A 21162-nucleotide genomic window follows, 5' to 3' on the forward strand; every position below is an offset into this window, starting at 1 on the left:
AGGCAGTGGTGGTGGAGCCTGAGGTGACCAAGGCAGAAGCAATCATGTATCTGTATTCTTAAAAAGTATTCTCTCACACGAGTAATTTGGCTACTGCCGGGCTTAGATGTAATTTAATTTTAGCACAGGAGGCTCTAAACCAGAGCTGACTTGGTGTACTTTTTCTCTGTTTCTTATATGTTGAACAACTTGTTCTAACAGTTCTGCTTTTTAATTTTAGAAAATTGCTGCAATAATATATTCAAAAATATATTTTTAAGACCAATACATTACTGTTTGGTTTACTATTTTAAAATCATTATCAAAAACTGATTTAAAAAAATGATGTCAAGATTTACCTATGTGATCTCAATAGGTCATTAATAATGCCTTTTATATTATGGTTCATAAGATTAGACTTCAGCTCTGACATGCACTTGCTCTATATCTCCTTTTTTCATGCCATATTAAACGTGGGTTTTTAAAACAAAGATTAATGATAACCAGCATAGAACATTTTAAACATTATTGGAGGAAACATTAACAGCAGGCCTTTTTTATGTAGTAGAAATGCCCCAGAAGAATTACGTTTAATGGTTCTTTTTTTAAGGAACAAAGATAAACAATAAACAGAATCATACTTTCACATCTAATTACAATATGACTTCTAAGGTTATTCCCATTAGAAAACTGTTGATTCTGAGGAATGCCTCCCTACAAGACAAAATAAAGCTTAGGGGTAAACACTTTATAGTGTCACCAGAAAATTTTAGATTAAAATTTCAGCAGTATATACTCAGAAAATCAACTATTGTCTAAATCCGCATTATATGTTACTGAAAACTTATGTTGTAAATGAGATAATTAACAAAATATGTCTCACATTACTAAAGAGGCACCAAGAGTCCTTTTTGAACAACTTTTCCCTGTAGTATTCCTTATAGATTTTTTTGTACTATTGGCTATTTCTCTCCAACTTCGGTAAAGATTGTTCTACTACAGTAGATTTGTAATGTACATTCATTTTCATTTACAGTGATGGTGTACTGCCTTTGTAAATTACCACCACTCCTACCCCACTCTTCCCTCCACATATTGCAGTTGTTGAGGCTTTTAGGAGAGAAACTGTGTGAGGCAATGTTTGGATGGTAAACGGAAAGTAAAATCCAATTAAACATCAAGAAACAAAATAGGACCTGAGGAAGAAAGGTTACTTTTGTATTATAGTGTGAAGAAATGACCCTGTTTTAGTACATTACAGTGCTCTTGCTATATAAGGGCTTTATCATGTAGTTAAAATAACATTGCACGGGGAAGCTGACTACCTTACTTCTGTAGAAGGCGAGCTTTTACGTGAAAACTCAAGATAATCCATTACCACAGTTCTGCTAGAAACCTAGAATATGTTTCTAAATAGGAAGCCAAGATTGTTATTTTCATTTTGCATTGATAATGAATGAGGTCAAGGTGTTTAAGAGACTAGTTTCTCTGTTGAAAGTTATATGCATCCATTCCCTGTGTTTGCACAATGTGGCTAGGAAGCAGGGGATCCAAGCAAGGTGCGTAGAAGTTCAACCTGATCTTTGGGGTTGGTTTTGATAACTGTAGCATTGTACAAAGTTTGAGAGAGGGTGTAAAATGGTAAAGGACTTGCCAGCCCTGGAAAAAGTAGAGTCAGAGGTCTGTGTTTAGAAAGTTAGACCTCTTGCATTTTGCATATTTCCTTCTTTATTCTTAATATTGTGAAGTCTTTTTAAAGCCAGGACAATTAGGCAAGAAAAATAAAGTCATCAAAATTGGACAGGAAGAAGTAAAACTATCTCCACAGATGTCATAATCATAAAATAGAAAACCTTGAAAATTCCACAAAATGCCTATTACAGCTAATAAATAAGTTCAGCCAAATTGCAGAATACAAGATTATATACAAAAACCAGTTGTATTTCTATACCCTCCCAATGAATGATCCAAAATGGAAATTAAGAATTTCACTTACACCAGCAAAGATTAACAGGAATAAATGTAGCCAAGGAAGTGGTGGGAATCTTGTACACCAAAAAACAAACAAACAAACAAACAAAAAACAAATTATTGCTGAAAGAAATTAAAGAGAACCTAAATAAATGGAAAGACATACTGTGTTCATGGATTGGAAGATCTAGTATTGTTAAAATGGAGATATTCTCCAAATTTATCTGCATATTAATTGCAATCCCAATAAAAACACCAACTGCTTCCTGCCTTGTTTTTGCAGAAATGGACAAGCGAATCCTAAAATTTATGTGGAATTGCAGGGGACCCAAAATAATGAGCAAAGTTGGAGAACTGACACTTCTGATGTCAAACTTACTCTAATACTACAGTAATCAAAATGTTGGTACTGACATAAAGATTGACATAGGTCAACGTTGCAAAATTCAGGGTCCAGAAATAAACCCATACGTCTATGGTTTATTGATTTTGACACAGGTGCCAAAGCTATTGAATGGGGAAAGAATTTTTCAATAAATAATACTTGGGCAAATGGATAGCAAAATGTAAATGAGTGAAAATTGATCTCCACTTCATATACAAAAATTAACATAAAATGTACCAAAGACCTAAATGTATGAGAAAAAAGTATACAACTCTTAGAAGAAAACATATGTGTACATCTTAGTAACCCAGGGTTTGACAAGATTCTTAGATATACCACCAAAAACATAAGCTATAAAAGAAAAAAATAAATGAATTGATCATAAAAATTAAAAATTTGTGTATCAAAGGACACTATCAAGAAAATGAAAACCATAGAATGGGAGAAAAATATTGCAAATCATATATCTGACAAGGGACTTGTATGTAAAAGATATACATATCTTAGAACTCAAGGCTAAAGAGACAACCCAATTAAATAATGGAAAATGATTTGCATAGACATTTCTCCAAAGAAGATATACAAATGGCCAATAAGCACATGAGAAGATGCTCAACATCATTAAAGAAATGCAAATCATTGGGAGTTATACCTGATGTAAATGACGAGTTGATGGGTGCTGGCGAGTTGATGGGTGCAGCACACCAACATGGCACAAGTATACATATGTAACAAACCTGCACGTTATGCACATGTACCCTAGAACTCAAAGTATAATAATTAAAAAAAAATAAATAATAAAAATAAAAATAAAAGAAATTATCTAAAATTAGGGTTAATAATCAATTATAAATGGAGGATATTAGCCACTCAAAGATTTATCCCACCATAAGAAATAGTTTGGAACTCCTCCCAAGTCCTATTGAAATGGTCTGGGTTATCCTCATGAGATTGCAAACATAAATTAATAGATGCTATACTCTGCTGTGTTGTCTTCACTAAATGGTTTGGTCTTTGTGGAGTTGAAGCAGAAGCAATGTGCCTGGTTTTCAGTGCCTGGTCCAGTGGAGGTTCTCCATGCCTGCAGGGTGAGTGATCCCTAAGGCCTTAGTTGCAACCCTGGCTGAAAATTAGGATAATCTGAAGGGTTCCTTAAAAGGAGCAAATCTACCTCAATCTTAAAATACACCCCAACCAAATTAAATCAGAATCCTGGGTAGGGTGGGGGAAGAGGGAAGGGAGGAGCTGACCCAGGAGTAATGATTATACTTTACAGCCAAGGGTGAGAACCACTGAACTGGGAAGTACCTTCAGATGGGTGAGTAGAACTCATAAAACTTGATGTCTTCCTAATATGATTACTCAACTTTTTTTGCTCTGGTGCCATGATGAACAAGCAACATTTATTTTATTTTCTAGGTTGAAACTTTTTATAGGGGCTAAAAGAAGGTGATTAGCTAACCGAAGGCATCTGTCTGCTTGCCAGTTATGCTTCTCATTTTAAATCAATAAAAGGGACTTCTCATTTGTCAAAAAAAAAAAGAAATGCAAATCAAGATCACATGATTTGCATCACTTCCAAATCACTCTACTAGAATGGCTATAATAAAAAAACATGCAATAAGTGTTAGCAAGGACGTGGAGAAATTAGAACACTCATAAAATTCTAGTAGAAATATAAAATGCTGAAGCCACTTTGGAAAAGTCCAAAAGTTCCTCAAAAATTTATGCATACAACTATTATAAAATCCAACAGTTTCACTCCTAGATATATACTTAGAAGAAATGAGAACATACATCCACAAAAAAACTTGCACATAAATGTTCACAGCATTATTATTTATAATTGAAAAAGCATGGAGACAACCCAAATGCCCATCAACAAACATAATGTGGTATATTAACAGAATATTATTCAGCCATTAGAACAAATAAAGTACAGTAAGTCCTCACTTAACATCGTTGACAGGTTTTTAGAAACTGTAATTTTAAGTTAAGCGACACATAAGGAAACCAATTTTACCAATAGGCTAATTGAAATAGATAAGAGTTAAGTTCCTAACAAATATTTCTGGTCACAGCATCACCAAACTTCTAAATAAAGGCTAAAATACTTCCAATGTTAAACACTGAAATAAATATAAGCTATTCATACAATTAAGAACAATTAAGAACAAGATAATTATTTACATGCTTATTCCAGTTTACAGTAGTGGATCGCTGCAGCCTATTTCAGCAGCTCAGAAGGCAAAGCGGGAACCCATCCTAGACAGGACTCCAGTCCATCCCAGGGAACACACACACACACACACACACACACACACACACACACACACACACTCATACTGGGATCGTTAGGCATGCTAATTAACCTAAGCACTTCTTTGGGGCGGACGAGGAAACTGAAATACCTGCAGAAAACTCATGAAGACATGGCAAGAACTTGCCAACTCCACTAACAGTGGCCCCGGCTGGGAATCTATTTTCTCATCAACATTACAACTAAACAGCATTGAACAAAATTGAGACCTGCTGTAATGATACAAATTAGAACGTGGATTGACCTGAAAACGTTTTGCTAAGTTAAAGAAGCGAGACACCAAAGGCCACACACATATTGTGTGATTACATTGATATTAAATGTTCAGAATAGACAAATCCATAGAGACAGAAGGCAGATTAGTGGTTGCCAAGGGATGGAAGGTGGGGGATAAGTTGGGGGAAAATGGGGAGAGACTGCTAATTGGTGCTTTGTTTCTGATTTGGGTGATAAAAATGCTCTGGAATTAAACAGTGGACACAACATTGTGAATATACTGACAAACATTGAATTACATACTTTATTATTTTTATTACAATTAAAATGGTGAATTTTATGTTATATTAATTTTATGTCAGTGAATATTTAAATATTTTCATGAAAACCACAATAGAAAAAAATTAAGCATAATATTTCACTAGCTACATTTTTGAAGATATAACAAAACACAATCATCGTCAGAGTCTTTTTATTAAGATAAATCCAGTAAAATTTGTGCATTCACATATAATCAAAACTGCCCTTCTGAAATAAACATATGTATTTATTTTAAAAATGCAAATACAATTTCATTTTTCCCAAGCTAATAATAAAGTTATATTTGGGAAAGATAAGTTTAACTCTTAGCATTACATGAAAATAGTTCACCTTCTTTATAAAAGCATCCTAGAGAACAAGAACGTTGGATGCAACTCTTTTTTTGGGATCCCTCACTTTATGAAATTATCACATATATAAAAGAGTAAAATTAAAATTCAAAGATTTGACACATAACTTACACAACACGAAATTCACTCGCAAAGTTGAAAGCATATTTTTTTTATATATTCCACTACTATAATCACAAAATTTATAGACAAATGTTCCATGTTAGAAACTTTATGGCTAAAAATCAATATGAAGATGTTCTGAAATTAAATCAATGCTAAAGAAAGACTGTGTTTATAAAATTTTTGATAAAAATATTTATCTCTATTAACTTTACAACATGAAGGTACATGTTACCAAATTATGGAACTATATAGGGCAGTTTTAAACAATACTCTGTGGCTCCTCTATTTTTCCATCTTCTTCTTTGATCTCGTCTTTTTCTTTTCCTTCTTCTTCTTCTTCTTTTTCATCTTCTTTCTCTTTTCCAGCTTCTTCCTCATTTCCACCTTCATCTTCTTTTCCATCTTCTCTCTCTTTTTCATCTTCTTTGACTTTTACATCTTTCTCCTCCTTTTTATCTCCCTTCTCTTTTACATCTTCATTCGTTTTTCCATCTCCTGTTTCTTTTCTATCTTCTTCCTCTTTTTCACCTTCTCCTTTCTCTTTTCCATCTTCTCCATTTCCTTTTCCGTCTTCACCTTTTTTTCCATCTTCTTTCTCTTTTGCATCTTCCTCTTTTCCATCTTTTCCTTTCTCATTTCCATTGTTATCCTCTTTTCCATCGTCTTTCCCTTTTTCATCCTTGTCTTCTTTTCCAGCTTCCCCTTTCTCTTCTTTGTTTTTATCTTCTTCATCTTCTTTCTGATCTTCTTTTTCATTTTTTACTTCTGCTGCCACTGCTTCTTTCTTTTCTCCTCCCTTTTCTGTGGCATCTTCAATATTTTCTTCTTTTACTTCCACAATTTCTTTTTCAGAAGCTGGTGCCTGTATGCATGGTGGAAAAAAAAAAAAAACAAGATTCTGTTAGTAAATTTAGAACCATTTCCCCTAAATATTTACACTGGATTACATCTATTTCACAAAAAGACTAATACTTCTTTTAAAGAAAGTAATTTTCCTGTGAAAGAAGCCTGCTAAATATCACATTATGAGAACACATTCTAAGAAATGCGATTAACTAAAATATGTCCACAGAAATATCTACAAATAGATATTTGAAACAATAAATACAGAAACACTTATAAATAATTTTCATTTCAAATATGAAGCACAAAGTAAATACTTAAAGGATGACTTGTATTTATTCTGTATCAGCAATTCTTAATGAGGACTATGCATGTAAACAAAATATAGTCCTTGGAAAAATAACATATTTTGTTTCTATAATAATGATATTTTTTTATGTAAAAATTTCTTGAAAAGTACTATACCAGATATTATAAGATAACTTACAAAAGATTTTCCATATTTGCATATGTTTAGTTTATAGATTTGGTGACTACATCCCATTTTCAGTGTTTTATTACAATACCTAAAAATGCTGTATGCATTAAATATGCAAAATAAGATTAAAAACATTTATATAATGATTTGCTTTGCCATCTACAAAGGAAATAAAAGAATCATAAATTCTGGAAAAGGGATTTACAAATAGCCTGTGTGCTGATAAAATGAATAAAGATTGGCCTGTATTTAATGAGAAGGTGGTTATGTTAGTACTAAGTCATAATCATTGGCATTGTTCTAGTAGCAGCAATGCTAAGCCACTGCTCGCACTACTGGTCCCTCTAAATTCTCATATTTTAAGTTAATTTTATTTTCCCCTTAGATACCATTATACTATTGAACCACGGCTCACTTAATTTTTTCTAACTTGTAAACTAAAAGGCAAACAGGATTTCTTTCAGTTGTACCCATTGTTAAACTTTCAAATAGATAAAACTGTTAACATTAGAAGATACCTCTGTAATTTTGGCTTCTCCATTTTTAGCATTTTCATTGTAGTCTTCTTCAAGAACTGCTTCTTGCTTGGTTTCAGCAACTGCTTGGGCACTTTTATCTATGTTTTCTTCCATCATATCACTTTTTGTCTTCATTTTCTGCCAAGCAATATAAAACAATAAAAGTAAATGTACAGTTTAACTGCTATGTTGATTAAATGGTCACAATTATTTTACCAGCTATTGTAATAATTTATGCAAATGTTTTAAAGTATCACATATAAACCTGATATCAATAAAATTATCATATAATACCTTCATTGTAAGTTTCATTGTAAGCCTAAAACAGCATTAAAAATGCACAATGTTCCCTTGATACAAATAAAATAAATTTTCTTTTAAGTTGAGTGATATAGATGAGAGGCAACCAGTTAGAATGCTGACTAGTTGCTGCCAAGGACAAACTGCTGGCATCAAGTTAGACTGATCAATTAATTCCTTCTGACCAGAGAGGGTCAGTTTATTTTTGTCAAGTCTAATTAATAAGGAACAGGGTTTTGTTGATTGTTAAGCCTCCATTGGTAATAATTAAGAGAAATGCTGTTAGTGAGAACATCAATTTAGATAGAGTTTTAAAAGACCTTACGGTGATGTAAGTGTTTCAATCTTTGTATCTACAAGTTTGGAATGCCCTGATTCACGACGACTTTATCAAGAAAATTTTTTGCCTACCCGTGTATGTAATAGAAAGATCACTGGATTGAGGGGCCAGAAAACCTGTGTTTGAATTCTAGATCTGCCACTTACGTGATGTGATCTTGAGCAAAGGCATAAGTATCTTTGAGGCTGTTATTTTCAAATATAAAAAGAGACTAATACCACCCACCTCACAGGGATGTTATAAGGAGAAAATGACGAAACACATGGAAAAAAAGCTTTAGAAACTGTAACTTATAATATAGATATAAGTTATTACTCTTTTAACACATGAGAAACAGCCAAGGAGGGTAAAGTGTATGGTTACCTAGTATATGTTTTAGTCTAGCCCTTTTCTTTTCTTTTTTTCTTTTCTTTTCTTTTTTTCCTCCCCTCTCCTCCCCTCCCCTCTCTTCCCCTCCTGTTCCTTTCCTTTCCTTTCCTTTCCTTTCCTTTCCTTTCCTTTTCTTTTCTTTCTTTTCTTCTTTTCTCTTTTTTTTTGAGACAGGGACTCCCTCTGTCGCCCAGGCTGGAGTGAGGCAATCTCTGCTCAATGCATTCTCCTCCTCCCAGGCTCAAGCAATCCTCCCACAACAGCCTCCCAAGCTGCTGGGACTACAGGCATGCCCGGCTAACTTTTGTATTTTCTGTGGTGATGGTGATTCACTATGTCGCCCAGGCTGGTCTCAAACTCCTGTGTTCAAGCAATCTGCCTACCTCGACCTTCCAAAGTACTCAGATTACAGGCGTAAGCCACCACGTCTGGACTTACTTTTCTTTTTAAAAGAAAACGCTGTATTTACTGTTTTAAAAACTTAAAAGTTGAATATTTAACCTGACATAATAGTGGACTTGAAAAGTAAAATGCAGAAAAAACATTTTCTTTTGTCACCATTAAATATATCAATTATTACTAAAACTTCAATTGCCCTAAGTTTAGCAATATTTTTTAACAAAGGATTTCATTTATGAGCATGATGACAGTTTATACTTTCTTCAACTACAAAGTGATAGGATTAGATGCTCTCTAATGTTTCTCATAGCTTTAACCTTTTATGATTTCAGGAATTCAACCAATATTCTTATGTATTAAGCAATTAACAGTAAACTAAATATTGAGATTGTATCTATTTCTACATGCCTTTAGCCACAATATCAGAGTATATAAGTCTATACAAAATCAATTGTGTCCATTTGAAATTAACATATGCAAATGCATCTCACATATATATTATGTAAATAATTATATATAATCTTATATATACTTTGCCAACTGTAAAATATTATCAAATGTTAGTTACTACTTTTATTACAAAGCACAACTTTGGGGTTACTACTGTTTTCACCTTTTGTTTTCCCAGGGAAACAGTATTGTCACTATATGATAGCAAAGGCATGTACATTTAATGGGCCTATCCAACTGAAATTGTTTTGTCTCTACCCAATGAAAATGTCAAAACACTGTGGACAATCACAAAACAGGAGCAAATATTCCCCACCCAAGGGGTGTACATGTATCATATGAAAGAATATAATATATTACTAACATATATTATATTTTGTTACTAACAGAACAAAATATAAGCAAAGTAAAATGATCAGCTGTATGCCATTTCAAAAATCATTTTTTTTAAAAAAGCAAATTTATTTCAATATTCTAAGTTGAATATTTACCCTTGAACTTGATGTTCTTTTGGGCGTTACCTCTGGTGTAAAGGGCACAAGCATCTGCATCAAGTTGTGGGAAAAGAAAAGGAAAAAAATCACATTTGAAGAAAGAATGTTAAAAATGAAATCCAACCTCTGAATTAAAATAAATGAGCATTAGAAAAAAAAAACCACATTTCCTTGGTGTGAAAATTTTTCTTAAAACTTCAAAAATAAATCGTGTATTGAATTTTTTAGGATTCCCTAAATTTTAAAATGACATTTCATAATACATGGGCTGCTTTTTGAAAAGATTACTTACAGCAGACAATCTGGCAGATCTTCTCTTTGGCTATAAGTTAAAAACAAAAGTCTGTTAAGTGAATTATGGATACAAAAAGCTAGAATTACTTTTATTGAGGTCAAAATATTTGGTGTAACAATACATAAATATTGTCATTAAAGAAGCAATTGTGAATTTGGTTAGAAAATACAAGAGAAATACAAGTTTTGATTTTTCCTTCCTCTGAACACTTTATATACTAAAGAAAAAGTCCTAAATTAAGCTTAAGTGGCTAGGCTAAATTAACACAGTAGCTAGTAACAAGGAGCACATTTAGAAATGAAAATATAGCCTTTTCTTGCCAAATGACAAAGCAATTATTTTGCTTAAAAGGAAGAAGTTCTCTCTACATCTGAACAAGCACAATAAGGTCTTAAATTCCAAGAAGCTTGCAGTTTTTAATACTTACTATATATATATTTTTTCACACTCAGTATATTTTTATTGTGCATTAATTAGATTAAAATTAATAATATGCATTGACCAAAACATTAATAAGGCCATAAAGGTAAACTGAGAGGTTTCTTTAATATAATTGTTGCACAACAATGATTCTCGCTTTGTAGGACATATAGAAGATGGCATACTCTAAGAGTTAGAACAATATACATTGAATACAATAACAAAGACTATATAGTACGTTAAGAAATGTTTCACATATGTGAACATTTAGAGCCTCAACTTTCTAAAATAAGCAACATGTAAGCCTGTAAAGTACACACACCAAAATGATAGTCTAACTCACAAAACACCCAAATAAAATATTAGCACATCTCTATGGTCAAGAATATTTCTTTAACATCATTTCTATTAAAAAAAAGTGCAAAAGCCTTTTCTTTTATTTTGAATGGCAATGTAAAAAAGTCCTCTCTTCCGAAATTCAGATATATATTTTTGAGAGAGCTCACTGGCATACCATATTGGTACTCATATTGTACAAATATACCAACCAGCATCTATTTTTTAGCTGCTTATGCGTGTCAAGTTTATAAAACGAGTGGTTTTTCCTAATAGATGCTCAGACTAAAGAAACTCACCTCCTGCCTCATATCACCTTGACCTGCAGCCTACACAGAGGAGAAAACCACACAGAAATAAGGTCATTGATATAAACACATAAATCAGAAAACACTGCCTGCGGATTACAAATTTCAATATAATTGCTTATTACTTTCTCCTGGGTTCCTGCTCAAGTAGACACGTGTTGTTTCTTAGGAACCACGCTACATACTGCTGTTTTACTAATGTGCGCCAAGATGCAACTGCATGCACAAGACATACTTTAACACAATTGATAGTTAATTTCATCCTTTTGTGTAAATTGCATCTCCTGAAAGTAAACCTTTGTAATTTTGAAATCCACCTGCTTTAGATAATGTAAAAGCCAAAAATGTGGAGGTGGGTCAAATGAAGGCGGAGCTTCATGCAATTTCCCTTTCTTGCCTTATGTTTGCCATGCGATTGTACCTATCTTAACCTCTCCACTGACTCTGGACTATTCTTTCCAAGTTTTGCATGCAAGAATTACAGCCCCCACAGTGTTTTGTGGGGTAGACCTCTTTGCTACAAAGTCAATGCTTTATTCTAAGACACTGGCCGCCGATTTTAAAACTTCCCGCCACTACCTGCTTTAAGGTTGCTGTCAGCTCTGCAAAACAGAAAGACCTACTGCACAAGTATAGAAAAGCACAGTGGCGGGAATCTCAGGACGGGGGGATGGTGATTAGAAACAGTTGCTTTCCATATCTGAGCAGCCCTTTAGCCTGAGAATTATCAAGCTATTGCACGATTCATACAATCACAGAGCACGGGGGAATTTCAGTATTATTTCTATGTTTTAGGAATAAGGAAGGTGGACTTGTTTATAGGAATAATCCAGAAACAATCATAATGTCTTAAGTTAGCACAGTGTTTTACTGTTTTACCAAGCAATGAAACAGCGTTCGATTTCACTTCTAGGGGACTAAGAAAAAAACAAAACAAAACAAAACAACAAGCAAAAAAAACGCCGAGCGTGAACTTGTTTCCTGTCTGAAAGGAGCCAGGAATTGTGAAGTGAGGGTTTGCAGAAGACCTGTGGAGCTCGAAAGGCTCAGATCAATTCTGCATTACTAAAGTCAACAAATTCATGCTACCCCAACATCGGCAAGTTTATCCGACGCTGTTTCCTTATAATCTTCCCATCTTTAGCTAAAGAGCTAGGGAAGGTCCAGCTTTCTCACCCCTAAAGTTTTTAATTACAGCGGTGAATCTCTGTTCTCTAGGACAGTTTGAAGTCTGCGCCGCCTAATGGCACAGGATTACCATTGCATAGCCATCTGGCCTGACAAGAAGTGGAGGAGGAGGGAAGAAAAAAAAAAAAAAGAAAAAAGAAAACGGGAAGAACAAAGGCAAATACAGGAGAAAGCCATGGCTTTCGTTCCCCAGACGGGACGGTTCCCCAAGAAAAGCCGGTGGCAGAGGAGGATACTGAAGTGTGGTTGGGAGAAGTATTCTCCAATAGGGTAAGCGGAGGAAGGGGGTTGGGGTAGGAAGCGACAGCCCAGCGCTATGGCTGTTTGTAATTCAGCATGGAGACACCTTTCAAGAGATTCTCCCCTTAAACAAAACACTCCAAAAGTGAACTACCAGTTGCATGCAACACCATCCTAAACCTTACACCGACTGCTCTTTGCCCTTCTCCCCCTTTCCGTTTCATTACATCACAAAATGGAAGAAGCCAAAAAGCTTTAAAAAAAAAAAAAAAAAAACCCAAACAAACAAATAAATAAATTCTTCCTATTAGGAAATAGGTAACTCAGCAGCTAATTCCCCGTCTGTCTTTCCATCCATCTCACTTACCTTTCTTTTGGGCATTGTTGTAGCTCTCTATAGGCGATCTTAGTCAGCAGAAAAAAAGCCGAAGGCAGTCACTGCCTGACTGCTCCAAGAGCAAATGAGTTTTCAATGAACTAATTGCAGCACGACCTGTACTCTCCTCTAAAAAAAAAAAAAAAAAAAAAAAAAAAAAAAAAAATCCCTCGTTATTGGCAACATTAAACACGCCAAGACGCAACCAAACTACGTGAATGGTTAACCGCACTGGGAGCCACATTGGAGTGACAGGTTCTCAGGCCAATAAAGAGAGGCAGCCGGCTTTGAGGGGTGTGGCCCGCGAACTTGCCCGAAGCCCTCGTTCCCTGTCGGCTCCAACCGCTGGTGTAGTGGAGGAGCACGCGAACTTAGCAAGGGCTAAGCGATCAGGAATAAGAACGGCAGGAAAGCCAGAGCTGTCTTGATCAGTTTTTTTTTTTTCTTTTATGTTATAATGACAGACGAAAGCCACAACAGTTGCTTTCTTCACAATCTCCAAACCCGCCACCCTTCCCTATTCCTAGCGGGGAAAGTGCTTTTAAGACCAGTTGAGTCTGGGCTCCGATCTTTCCCTGCCACCTTGGGCGGGATGGTGTTGAACCGACAGGAACATTCATTCAGAAAGTGCAAAAGAGTGGAGATGTTTCTCTGGTGTGGGAACATCACCCCAAAGCAGAACTGTGGTGCTGGCAAGGAGAGGGTGCCAAAATGGCGTGTTTTCCGCAGGTGGAGAGTAGCGACAAAACTGGGAGCTATACCGTTATCCCACTTGGAGCGGGTATACGAAGAATTCAGTGGGACTCCGAGGGAAATGTGTAATAGCAGAGGTCTATCCAAAGGAAAAGCCCTGAGAATAGATTTTTAATCTGAAGGTTGCATTTAGTGAAAGGACTCAAGAAGGTGCTATCCACGAAAGTATTTAGGACTCAGAACCTAGACTAGCATAAGGCGATTGAGGTACTCACCTCAGGCACAAAATTTAAGCTTGTGACAAAAACCCAGGAGACTAGGATGAGGCGAGTGAGGTGAGTCACGCAAGTGTAGGGTAGGATCCTGTCTTTATTTAAATTTTTGAAAAAACTTAAAATCATGGACTTTTTTGCAAGAATTTTGATATTTAAAAAGATTGTCTAAAAATACTAAGTATCTTCATTACTGAGTTTCTAGGCGGTCCTTTAAAATTTTTGCCAAAGGAGAATGTCTCCACAGCGTCACTCTAATCCCAGCCATATTTAGGTGACTTTCGACTTCAGTGTCAGTTTCTGAGACCTAAAGGTTTCAGGGTTGAGGTGGAGATTGATGAATAAATTACTTTGGAATAAATATGATTAAAATAGAGGATCTAATTCCCCACCGCCCTTTCTCAGAGGCGCCTTGATGTGGTTGTGTATAAAAGTGCTCCCAAACAACAACCCAAATCCTTATCCTGGAGGGTTAATCAAAAAAGAAAGTTAACCTTTTGAACAGTTACTTTAGGAAGAATTCATTTGTGTTCATGTAGGTTAAAACATTTGGAATAATTAGTTTAAGAGATAAACACTGTATCTGCTACAGAGTGCCAAACCATCCCTTCAAGCAAAAATGCAGCCTAACAGAATAACCCATTATAATTATATTTACTATTGTTTTATTATATTATTTTTATTTTGTTATATTTTTATATTATTATTATTATTATTATTATTGCCCATTCTTCCCCAGCACTGATAGTGTGGAATTAAATAGATCAGGTAGAATAAGCCTGCGTGACTGCTGCTCAGTTTCCTTCCCCCAACTTCATACTGCATTCTAATTCAAGCAAGTAAATCAGAAAGACATTTAAATTGCTTCCTTGGTCCATAGTTATTGGGATAATCCCTAGATGTTCCTGATGTCACATTTTGCCCTTATGGTAAAAGTATTCCTGGGTGAACCTAGATATGTTTCAATCATTTTATTCTCCAACAGTTAGAAGATAAGCATAAAAATTGATTTTAATATAAGGATTGCCTCATAAGGATAAGGAGAAAAATGAAGGGAATGAAAATTTGTCAGCCGTGGAATGCATCCATTCAACAAATTCTTATTTAGCATTATTTTGTGAGTCGGATTTTGTTTTTGTAGACTAGCTTATGAAAATGCGAAACCCTGTAGCACGCAAAGTTGCATTACACAGCTTCTGTCTTTAAGGAATTTTATAATTTTGTAGGATTGAGCAAACAGATGCATACCTATTTACAAATCAAAGCTGATTGTATTATCTGAATGGTGCAATCTAAATTCAATAATAAAACAGGAGGGAAGGATCTTTTAGGACTAAGGTAATTTGGCAAAGGGTTTGATTGAGGAAGTGGAATTTGGCTTGCCTGTGAACAGTTCGGTAGACTGTTACATTATAGCAAATGCAGAGGCAGGAAAAGTTTGTACTTGTTCAGGGAACATAGTGCCTAGTCCAAGTGGGTTGAAACAAATTATCTTGAGGAGCCTTGGAAGGTAAAGCTTAGAAATTTGAAGAAAAGCAAAATGTGCAGATCAGTGAGCTCTAAAACTCCTCTTAAATTTGTCAGCAATTTTCTTTTTTGGCCGGGTTTTCCTTCTTGAAGGCTAACGTGTTGCAACTGTGATTTATATCTTATTAAACTGAAAAAATAGTCATGCATGCAAAAGAACATCTTCTAAGTGTGAAACATCCTTCTGTTTCTTGACCCCAATCCCCCATCTCCTCATGTTCTTCCTTCTAACCATTAACCAGAGCGGTCCTTTACATTAGCAAACCTGTTCAGGCGCTTTGCCTTTGCAGTATTATTACCTCTGACTTCAGCCCCATATATCTTCACCTATCAAATGTTTACCAAACTGTTTAGACCCAATCCAAATATCACCTCTTTGACAAAAGCCTTCTTCACATTTTAGCCCTAAGAAATTCTTCCCTCCTTTTATAGTATACAGTTTAGATTGTACCACTCATATGACACAAGCAAGCTTGATTTTTCCTTTTTTCCCCAACCACTCCATCAAACTTCTTCAAATTGGGTCAAACTTGTATATACTTATTTCCTTTTGCCCAAATATTTACTCAGCATATCACACTCTACATACGTTCTGTAGAATTTACTACTTTTACAATATATTTTTCTAAAATTGATAAATTATTGCAGAGTAAAAAGGTTATTTTTGTGTAATTGTCAAAGTGAGATTTTTTACAGGACTATTCTTTTCTAAAATTACGTTGGCTTGTTTCTCTTTTTATTAATGACTAGGAAAATTGATTGCCAGAATTCCCTTATTTTACCTGGCTATTAAGCATGCCTACTACCGCTCCCAAAATTTACAGGAACTGTAACATGTCCATTTAGTAACCAGTTGAAAATGACACAGGAAGATATGAAAATCTACAGATTAAAGACATTAACATTAAAATATTTTGAGGCAGAGAATCCAAAAGAAAATATTATGTATTTATGAGAAAAGAAATGCTAGACAGCCAAGATAAAACAGGTCTTCAAATGTTCTGTATATTCATAGTTTAAAATTATATATATGTATGATTAATTAAAAGCATTCTAGATACACTACTTTGCATGCAAAGGGGTATCAAAAATACTGATTGACTAGTAAGAAAAATTTTATTTTCTCTGTTAAAATATCTCTAATTTTGATCTCATGCAACACCTTTATTATTCCGTTGTATTTTAATAAAATAAAAAATTGGAAAACTATTTACTATTGTCAGCAAATAATGCAAGACTTCTAGCATATTATTAAAACACAGTGTTTTAGATATTTTTTGTTGGTATTTTCAGAGGGTAAAATAAATACAAGTCTACAGTGAGCCAAATACATCAATGCACTTATTTCTGAGCCTTGTTTAAGATTGATATGAGAAATTTATTTGGATTGATGATGCCACTTAGCTGAGATTGACTCTGGAAAAACTATAATTCTGGTGACCCAAATCTTCCTATGCCCTATGTTTATTTGCAGCAGACCCAGGACTAATAAAATACTGAATTAAAGAGTGGCTATTGATATGATAGCTAGATTATTTTTCCAGTGGTAAAAATAAATTGAGCGGCTTTCTAGGGGTAGAAGGCATATAATGCATTTTATGTTTCTATTTGTAAAATTTCTACCAACTTTTAAAGTAACAATTTAAAAGAATGCTATTTTTAGGCTTTCAGACATTCAAGTTTAGAGGATACTGATAGAGATTTTCTAGTTTCAATACCCTTGGAATAAGCACAAGTCCAGAGAGCTTAAATGACTTGCCAAAGATCATCTATTAAAATTTAAGCAGTTGGCCTGGTGCAGTGGCTCACCCTGTAATCCCAGCTCTTTGGGACGCCGAGGCGGGAGGATCACCTGAGGTCAGGAGTTCGAGGTCAACATGGCCAACAGGGTGAAACCCCATCTCTACCAAAAATACAAAAATTAGCCGGGCGTGGTGGTGGATGCCTGTAATCCCAGCTACTTGGGAGACTGAGGCAGAAGAATCACTTGAACCTGGGAGACAGAGGTTGCAATGAGCTGAGACCGTGCCATTGCACTCCAGCCTGGGTGACAGAGCGAGACTGAGTCTCAAAAAAATAATAATAATAAATAAATAAATAAATAAATAAAAATAAATAATCAGGCAGTTTTTTTCACTTCTTTACTATAAATTTTATCTATGGTTGTGATATCATCAATTATACAATTTATACAGAAATGTTAATGATTAAATGATACATTTGGTAAACACGAGTTCTGTTCCATCTCAATGACCTTAAAACTCAAGAAGAAACTCTGACTGTCAACCTACTTCGGATGTATCTTTTTACTGATTCATTGGATCCTCACTCATCTGTGATCTTAGACTTGTATTCTCTAGTCAGTTTTCTATACCTCAACAAGTAGAAAATTCAGAAGAGAGAAACTACTTTTTACCTTATTCCTTTATTTGTTTTTTGGTCTAAGGTAAGTCTAGTGAATGTGAGTTTTTAATCTTGAACATCCAAATGCTTGCCCATGTTTTCTTCTTTCCCTTGCCAGAAGAGAGGTTTTCAGATAAAATTGCAGATAAGATTCATTATTGGTTAAAAGTTATTTGAAGATTTCTAACATCCAGTAGGTGTCATCATTTACTTGAAAAGAATTTCAAATTTTCTTACTTTATAAGATTTCTTCTTCCTTTAAATTTATTTATAATACATATTTATTGTTTAAAATTAAAAGATTAATTGTATATATTAAGATGTACAACATGATGTTTTGATATACATATAATGAAATGATTACTACAGTCAAGCAAGTCAACACATTCAACAACCAAAAAATTATTGTTTTGTGGTAAGAGCACCTAATATCTACTCTCTTAGAAAATTTCTAGGGTATTTACTAAATCCTATCTATTGAACTTAATTTATACTTTTGGTACTATGTTTTTGCGTGAAATATGAGACATTTAAAATCTTAATATGTTTGGAATATTTAACCTTCATCCTCATCTTATAGAAGCACAGATATTAATTCATAGCTTATAAAATATGAAAACATAGATTGTGACACTTCTGAAGTTGTGCGGCTATTGTGGCACATTGAAAAAATGACATCTTTAGTTTAAAGCAATTATATTTTCACTTTATTTATTTTAATTGGCCTTAATGCTCAGGCTTTTTCTCCTTAGAAAGTTCATGAATGCTGTTTATTCTTATAAAAAGAAATGAAATAAGAATTCAAGAATTGATAAATGCCCCATGCTGCCTATATGAGAAAAGAGCCTATTTTCAAGAATAGATCAGTTTTCGGTGTAGTCCAACTGTTCACTCGTGAGGGTTGATTAGAAATAACCACCCTTCATGAGAGAATAGTGGCGACCTGTCAAATAGGTTGTGTGTTAGAAACCAACGTCTTTATTAAGAAAAATATTCAATTTAGTAAACTGATGTCATTTTAACCAAAAGCTAAAGTTAAATGTGATTTTTTAGATGCCTGTAGCAATTGATTTTCTTCAGTTTGTGTTATGCTAGGATTTGTTTTTCCTTTTCCTGTTTTGGGCTTTATCCATTCACTTAGAGCCTTACTTATCAGATCATTTTATAACAAGCTTCATATAACCTACGAATTGTTTTATTTTGTTGTAAATTATTTGAAACACATGGGCCATCAATTGGAGCTTGCTTTAATTTAGACACATTTAAGGTGAGATAAAACGATGTTAAAACTAGTTGTCTTTAATCCTCAAAGTGTAGATATGAACACTCTGATGAAGTAGTAGAGCTCAAGTAGATTTTATTGTATGGGGAATTGACAATCTATGCTATTATACTAACATTAACTGTATAGTCCTTTAAGAGGATAAACGGACAAATGGCTGTTCAACAAAGGTATTAAATTTTAAAATGCTCTAGAATGCACAGCAAAGGTAGCGTACAGGAAGGAAGAAAGAAGGGGAGATTCACTAAGGAGGAATCATTAAAAATTATGTCTTAAGAGTCATATTCAGAGACATTTATATATATATGTGTGTGTGTGTGTGTGTATATATATATACACACACACACATATATGTGTGTGTTTGTGCGCTATTACCTTCTAAGGACATGGTGACATTCTATTATTTACTTGTTTTTCAAAGACTCATTCTTTTTTGTTTGTTTATCTCTATCCTTTTTAAATTCAGTCTATGCTCACTTCCTTTGTTAAACAATAGCTGACATGCTTCAATCATTTACCACCTACTCAAAACCTTAAAAAATTATATTTTATATTGAAATGAGTAATCATTCAAGCAAATGGACATGCTCAATTCTCACAAATTTTAATGACAACAGTATAATCCACATTTACATATTTTCATTATTTCCAATAAACTAAGCATATCTTTGGAACTCCTTCCCTTGGTTTCAGGGTTAAATTGCCTAAGTGGAAATAAGATAATATTTTTAAAAATATGCTCTCTAAATAGTTTATTTGTTGGAATATATATTGTTTAGTCTACTTCATATACAGACACATGATCAATTCAGGTTTAAGGGAAAATATAATTACTCCTTCAGTTTCCTATTTGTTTTTATGTTGTAGTTTACTTCTAAATTTATTGTAAGATGGGATACTATTTAGCACTTAATTTCTTCTGAATAAGGCCCACACTGGAGATAAAAAAGGTAATAAAATATATGGTTCATGCTTTTTTGGTTTGTGAGATAGGTTTTGCTCTGAAAAATATTATTATTTGTATAGCTCTTGAAAACAGAAACATTGTTTTGTGAGTTTATGCTAATTTTTGTCTATAAAAGGTAGCATTCTATTATATTTGGTTATCTTAATTTCATCTTTAAAATAACTGTGGTAGGATTAATTTCTTGAATATTAATTTTTGCTTTGTTTACATTTTAAGAGCTTACTCAAGTCTTCGTTTCTTCCAGTCAGCCAATTGCTAATGACTATTTGAGAATTACATTGGCTAGGTTCTTGGAATTTGTGGAACTTGTTTATCAGAGAAGAGACTCCAAAGAGTAGGAGAGAGAAAAAGAGCCATACTGAAGGAACTTTGAACTTTCCAGAAAGCAGAGGAGGTGACATGATGTGTGACGGAAAAGAGTACTTATTTGCACATAGTGTCCCAGACTATAAAGTGGCTGTGGGACACCAAATCAGAAAATAGGAATAGTGGAAGAGGGTCGTCTCTGAGAATGATTGGGAAAGAAGTACTTCAGAGACAGGTGGCAAGAACTGGCACTGGAGAGCAGCACCAATTTACACTCTGACCAACACAGAAGCATGCTTTTTTTTTTTAAATTATTTTATTTATTTATTATTATTATACTTTAAGTTCTAGGGTACATGTGCATAACGTGCAGGTTTGTTACATATGTATACTTGTGCCATGTTGCTGTGCTGCACCCATCAACTCGTCAGCACCCATCAACACATCATTTACATCAGGTATAACTCCCAATGCAATCCCTCCCCCCTCCCCACTCCCCGTGATAGGCCCCAGTGTGTGATGTTCCCCTTCCCGAGTCCAAGTGATCTCTTCGATTACCTTGAGCAGCATTTAGTATCTGAAAAAGTATTCGTTTTTAAAAATTGAATAGGTTGAAATAGGTTTTTTGATTTGCATATCTTTAATTACGGGTGAAGCTGATCATCTTTTCATATGTTTGATGACCATTTGTATTTCCTGTCTGTGAATTTT

The 21162-nt window shown here is 34.3% G+C and overlaps 3 protein-coding genes across 6 annotated transcripts in view; 1 reads left to right on the plus strand and 2 right to left on the minus strand.

Moving 5' to 3' along the window:
• Nucleotides 1-21162, plus strand: part of SH3BGRL (SH3 domain binding glutamate rich protein like) — a 523004-nt gene that overhangs the window by 336609 nt on the left and 165233 nt on the right. The window lies entirely within an intron of this gene.
• LOC126946313 (40S ribosomal protein S24) overlaps nucleotides 1-21162 on the minus strand; it is a 1171839-nt gene that overhangs the window by 294715 nt on the left and 855962 nt on the right. The gene's annotated exons all lie outside the window — the stretch shown is intronic.
• Nucleotides 5327-21162, minus strand: part of HMGN5 (high mobility group nucleosome binding domain 5) — an 86915-nt gene continuing 71079 nt past the window's right edge. For 2 of the 3 annotated variants that reach the window (XM_050776403.1, XM_050776404.1), the window contains 6 exons: nucleotides 12993-13130; nucleotides 11189-11218; nucleotides 10131-10160; nucleotides 9836-9889; nucleotides 7487-7624; nucleotides 5327-6509 (listed from right to left, as the gene is read on the minus strand). In XM_050776403.1, the coding sequence (XP_050632360.1) occupies nucleotides 5907-6509; nucleotides 7487-7624; nucleotides 9836-9889; nucleotides 10131-10160; nucleotides 11189-11218; nucleotides 12993-13007 (870 nt within the window). In that variant the 5' untranslated portion in view covers nucleotides 13008-13130 and the 3' untranslated portion in view covers nucleotides 5327-5906. The remainder of the gene's footprint in view (nucleotides 6510-7486; nucleotides 7625-9835; nucleotides 9890-10130; nucleotides 10161-11188; nucleotides 11219-12992; nucleotides 13131-21162) is intronic. The other variant, XM_050776405.1, reaches the window with a different exon arrangement.

The sequence above is a fragment of the Macaca thibetana genome, chromosome X (assembly GCF_024542745.1).
Source record: "Macaca thibetana thibetana isolate TM-01 chromosome X, ASM2454274v1, whole genome shotgun sequence".
Taxonomy (NCBI): Eukaryota; Metazoa; Chordata; class Mammalia; order Primates; family Cercopithecidae; genus Macaca; species Macaca thibetana.